The sequence below is a fragment of the Anopheles aquasalis genome, chromosome 3, assembly GCF_943734665.1.
Source record: "Anopheles aquasalis chromosome 3, idAnoAquaMG_Q_19, whole genome shotgun sequence".
NCBI classification, from domain to species: Eukaryota; Metazoa; Arthropoda; class Insecta; order Diptera; family Culicidae; genus Anopheles; species Anopheles aquasalis.
The window spans coordinates 39741564-39747250 of NC_064878.1; the positions used below are offsets into that span (position 1 = coordinate 39741564).

At 45.6% G+C, this 5687-nt stretch overlaps 1 protein-coding gene across 1 annotated transcript in view; it reads left to right on the top strand.

The window, feature by feature from the left end:
- The window catches only part of LOC126576645 (homeobox protein abdominal-B), a 21918-nt gene extending 17207 nt beyond the window's left edge, over positions 1–4711 (top strand). The window contains exons 5-7 of the mRNA XM_050237951.1: positions 4022–4205; positions 4245–4427; positions 4569–4711. Of these exons, the coding sequence (XP_050093908.1) occupies positions 4022–4205; positions 4245–4427; positions 4569–4711 (510 nt within the window). The remainder of the gene's footprint in view (positions 1–4021; positions 4206–4244; positions 4428–4568) is intronic.
- The last annotated feature ends 976 nt before the right edge of the window (positions 4712–5687 follow it).

Below are 5687 nucleotides of genomic sequence, written 5' to 3' on the forward strand. Positions count from 1 at the left end.
GGCTAATTGATTCTCGGGGTCTGCTGGATCTTGGTTGACAAATGAGACCACAGAAAACCGTATCACATCAGCAGCAACCGGAACACACATACGCGGTACGCGTTTTTCCATTCCGCGGTGACAATGACGAACACTTTCGAGGCGAAAGGAGATTTTCCATTTTTTTTTTCTGGTTCCATTTTCACACTTCTAGGGAGTGAGAACGTGTGATGTCATGCTTCCGGTTCGCCGGGCTCTTTGTGACAACGGGGTTTTGGGTAGAAACCAAAAACAAAGCATAAAACGATGTCACAATTCGATCGATCAATGGCGAAAGGCGCCCAGGGCGTCATGGTGCCAAATTCGGGATGTTCGAGGTTTTCTCCGTCGATTGCCAGCACCGAATCGGAGAGCCACCATTTCGTCACACTTGCCGTGCGGTTGTCGTCGTTTTGCAAGAAGCCTAATGAATTGAGATGTTTAACGGAGGGCCCTGAGGTAGGTAAGGAGTGGCGTTCAGTTCGGTTGTTCAGTTAACGCTGCGCAAATGACCGGAAGACAGATTGGTCTTCCGATGCGGTCTGTTGGTGATCATTAATTAACCGAGAGCTGCAGTTGGACCAGTGATAGCTAGCAGACCAGAAAGGTGGCTTTTCGATGAATGATTGGCGGAAAGATTTGTTCAGAATCAATACAGTTCGAGCGCTTATGCGATCGAAAGAATGACATGAGAGAATATCTAAGCATAGGATCTGCATCGAGCATCTGCATCGATCACAGCAGAGATGTTGATTATGCTTTCTATCGCCTGTGCTCTTATGGTATTGAATTCAGAATGAATTAAATTTAATCTAGCTTGAAATATTTTGTACTTTTATCGGTGGGTGTGTTTTAATGAAAATACTTTTGCCAAGTTTATTTTTGCCACAACTAAATAGGTATGTTATTAAAGTTTAGAATTTAGAGTAGACAGTTTTGTTGCTTCATGAAGTTGGAGGACCTACGACTCGATACTCTTCAATGAGGAAGAGTCTTCATCCTGTGGAAATTTTGAATCTTTGGATTGAATGGGATCGATACAATATTTTTTAACCGTAGACATACATTTGTTTTTCCATTTACTCTAAAGAAAAGGATAGAAATCAGGTTGAAAAATGAACGTTTCATCCTGGGGCTTCAATGTAACACAATTTCATGTCCTTCACATCCTCTTAGAAGAACGATTCTTTCTAACCACTGGATGTTTTAGGTTTAGCAAGATGGATAACAAACAATCGACGCCAACAGTACATTAAATTAAATCATTAAGAATCTCGATGGTTGAAGCATTGTTTGATTTCTATAGCTAAAAACAAAGCGAAAGCAAAACAAGCGAACAATAAGCAGATATTTCTAGAGAGTACTGTACAAAAGCGTGTTCGCATTCGAGCCGAATGCTTTTACTACACAATGCATAAAAATACTGATGAATGTTGAATGCTTCTATGCTTTAACATCTCCAAAAATCCGATGCACATCATATGTAAAAATGAACGGACCATACCAATTTGAATTGATCTTAAAGACCTTCATGATACACAGCCAAAGGGGAAATGATAATTTATACAAAGAAAATATTTCACCATTCAGCACCTTTACGATTTCACCTTTTACTAGAATCCCAATTATGAAGCTAATAATCCTCATTCAAAAACATAAGTATCTACTAACTAAGAGTGGAGGTTATGAATCATAAAGAAACACAACTGTGTGGGACATGAAGATGAATCAATGAACCTGATATTACAATGCCACAACATTTGTTTCACCATGTTTGCTGCTCGATCGACTCAACTTATGCGGTAGACTCCGCTATCAGCCTCGACGGAGAGTTGTTATTCGTCATCACAACCAAAGAACGCATCCACAGCATCAAACAAAAAGGATGAATTTAATAGAAAATTCTGATACAGAGAACTCGAGATAACTACTCTCCGGATGGCAGTTCAATCAAACTGTGAACAACAACCTTCCTGGGACTGAGATTGCTCGACAAACAATTGACCTCCCCGGGAACTCGAGATTTCCCAGAATCTATCCTGAAAACCAAAACCAAATGCGCACTCTAGCATCTCCAGTTTCCGATGCTAAAGGGAGTTCCTAGTTCGATTCATCCATGGTTCTGTAAACACCCAATTTTGGGCTGTTCCCACTCCCGGAACTGCAAACTTGGAAACTGAAGTCAAAGTGCCAGGAAATGTGCCACACAAATTGCAAACATTCCGGGCGCCCCGCCACAAAATGGTCACAAATCGAGCGTTGTTTGTTCGCGTGGCATTCCCGTGCCACTGGGATTGAGATCACTGTGTTCCGTCGTGTTTACCATCGAGTTTCGCATTACATTTTGCAGTCAGGCCACTCTTGGTTCTTAAAAGCTTTAGCTTGTGCTCGCGAAAAACTCCTGATTTTCCGCTACCGTACCGTACACAAAATTCAATCAAACTTGCTCCATGCTATTGACGCCAGGAGGGAAGAGGCTCAGCGGAGTGAGCTGGATGGATGGATTTTTATTCCCAGAAATGGGAAACTCCCTTCAAACCATCTCGATTCTTCGTCCACCGTTTGCTGGCAGAACCAAGTGAGAAACCAGGGGCCCTTTGTCAAGCAGCAGCAGCAGAATGTCTGGCATTCATCGATTTTTCAAACCGAAACCATCCCTCGTCCTCATCGACTCACCCTAAGCTCCTCTCGTTCATGTGAGCTCGCGGTCGCACAAGGAATGTTCAAGGTTTTCGCTCCGTTTTCCGCCGGGATACTGATATTTGCAGTCGCAATCACATACCACCACACCAGGCGGGAGGCGGGAGGCGGGAGGCGGGAAGGTGATAAAAACGCATCTTACACTTGCAACAAACTAGCATAAATCGCCCACATTCCATCCTGGCATTCCACCAGACCATTCCGTACGCGATAAACCACCCGCAAAAGAACCACCTCCTAATGGGGTATCTGGTGAGAGGGGTGGAAGTTTGTTGGAGTTATGTTTGGGGCGAAAACAAATTGCAATTACTCATAAACAGATCTTGCAGCGTTTGTAGCAAGTGTTGGAAGCATTTCCAGCCCCATCCCAAAAACGATAACGAGACACCATTCCGTTGTGCTGCAGGAGAAGATTCTCGCTACAGCGACCATTGGCCGCTACAAATGTGGAAAAACCGCGCTCGAACCGGAGTTTACTGACTGGAAGGCACTCATTTGGTCGGTCGTTGGGCAAACCAACCGTACCGGAGTTGCTGCTGCTGCTGCTGCTGCTGCTGCTGCTGCTGCGACACTTTTCTGCTCCTCTGCCACCCCACAAACGGGGTCACGTGCACCACCGGGAGGGCAGGAAGGCAAGCCACCACCAGGCAGACAGTGTCAGACCGAGATGCGTGCCGCATATAATTCAAAGCAATACATTCCCGCCTTTTCTCGTAACTGTCATTGGCAGACCACGCACACACAGAGGACACATTTTGAGGGCGACAATTACTTGCCCCTCGGGGTGTGTTTCCGGTCCTCTAGGGGTAGCCGGATCCGGGGTGTGCACTGTGAACGCACTCCGCAGTGGAGCTCTGCGAGGACGAGAACCGAACGGATGGTTGGTGTTAACTAATGACTGTCACCCATTGGCGAGAGACGTGGCGACGACGAGTCTTAAGGCCAAGCCCTGCCCTGGCTGCTCTGTAAATAATTACTTCAAAAAGATGCCTGTCGTTCGAATGGATTCGCATTTGTGAAAGTGTTGGCCAGACGTGTCGTGACGGGAGTCTTTCTGTGGAGTAGAGCCTGTAGAGAGAACTCTCTGTGAGGCTCGATGACTGGACATCAATCATAATTGCTTTCTCATGATAGTTCCATCACAATCGAGAGTTAAGGAGTTCAAATCAGTGTACGAGATGCCTTTCTGCGATCCTTTTTGATGGTTCGAGAGTCCCTACCCTCAAACTAAAACCTTTCACCACCTCTGTTAAAAGATTAATGCTTTAATCTCTCGCCTTTTCTGTGTCTAATCTCTTTGTAGGTGAAAATATGGTTTCAAAATCGTCGCATGAAGTGGCGCAACTCGAAGGAACGCGAACTGCTGGCCAACGGTGGCTCCCGGGATCAAACGCTACCCAACAAGAACAACCCCAATCCGGACCTATCGGATGCACGAACCGATCGCCAATCATCGCTCTCGCCCGCTCCTTCATCGCCATCAGCAGGTGGCCAAGGTGGCCAGCAGGAAGGCACGGCCACCGGAGGGTCAACGACTTCCAACGGTCCCACAACAACACCATCTTCCTCCCCGAAAACCACTCCACCGATGATAACGTTTAAATCGAAGTTCGAGTTGCTGAAACCGGGAGCTGACTTTAAGTACGACTTCGAGGAACACTCATCGGCCGCTGGTGGTAGACCACCGCCACCGTTGGCCCCGGGAAATGGTACTACCGGACGGCAGGAGCCTGGATCCGGAGTGAATCATTTCGGTTTCTATCCACCACCACCAACGACGACGACGACGACCGGCCTCGATCGATCGGACGCGTTAACGATGCGCTTGAGTCCGAACGGGACCACCGGAGGGCCGCAGCAGATCGCTGGAGGATCCGTGCGATCCAGCAGCAGCGCCTCGTCCGATCCGAACCAGGGTGGTGCGATGTACTACGATGAGTACGAGTCCGGGGGCGACTCCGACGATAGCGATGAGGAGATCAACGTTACGTGACCTGACACGAGTGACGATGAAGCCGAGCGGGAAAAGCAGGGCGTGTAAATATGGGGAGGGGTAGAGCGGAAGCCAGAGAAAGAATTTACATAAAATGTAGCTGGGATTTTACAGTTCATTTTTTCATGTTTGTGTAACCTAATTCGAGCATAAAATGTAGGTTAACGCAGAGGACTCCGAAAGGAGAGGAAATATTTGGGAAAGGGGGATACCAGGTTTGAATTTCGTTCCTCTGAATGCATTTTTTTATTAGGTCTCGTGGTTTCCAAAGTATTTTTTCTTTATTTCTCACAATAAAAACCGAATCTCGCTAAGGGGTGTACGTTGGAACATCCGCAAGACATGAGATCGAAAGGATGGACTCACAGTAAATGTAATTTCAGTGGCACTCAAATAAAGGCTAATAAAACTCTGAACGATCGAGAAATGTACCTGGTTGAGGATCATCTTTTCTCCAGTGACCTTCTACGCAACAGAACACTGATAGCAGAAGAAGCTACGAATCGAAAATGTTTGTCTATGGTACTTCTATCATTCTTAAAGCCGGGGATACATGAAGCGTAAACTCTCGTATAAACTCAGAGTGTAATGCCAAAAAGATTATACTTATGTAAGAAAGATTATAGGCCCGCTGAGTGTAAATCCGAGCGTAAAAGCAAGCGTAAACACAGCACCAACATGAAGCGTAGCGTTATGAAGAATTTAATGTTCTACAATCGCTAATACAGCAACTAACATCTTAAAATATATAAAAAGATGTTCAGAAATCAACTTATCTCGTCGATTTATGTTTTTTGTGGCCAAAAACACATGTAATTGATCTAATAGCATAGTGTAATTGCAGGTGCACGAATGTAATTGCAGTTGACGTTTCGGTATAAACTTTTATGCGATTACGCCTACCACACGAAGCATAAACTTTTTGGCATTACATTCTGAGTTTATACGAGAGTTTACGCTTCATGTATCCCCGGCA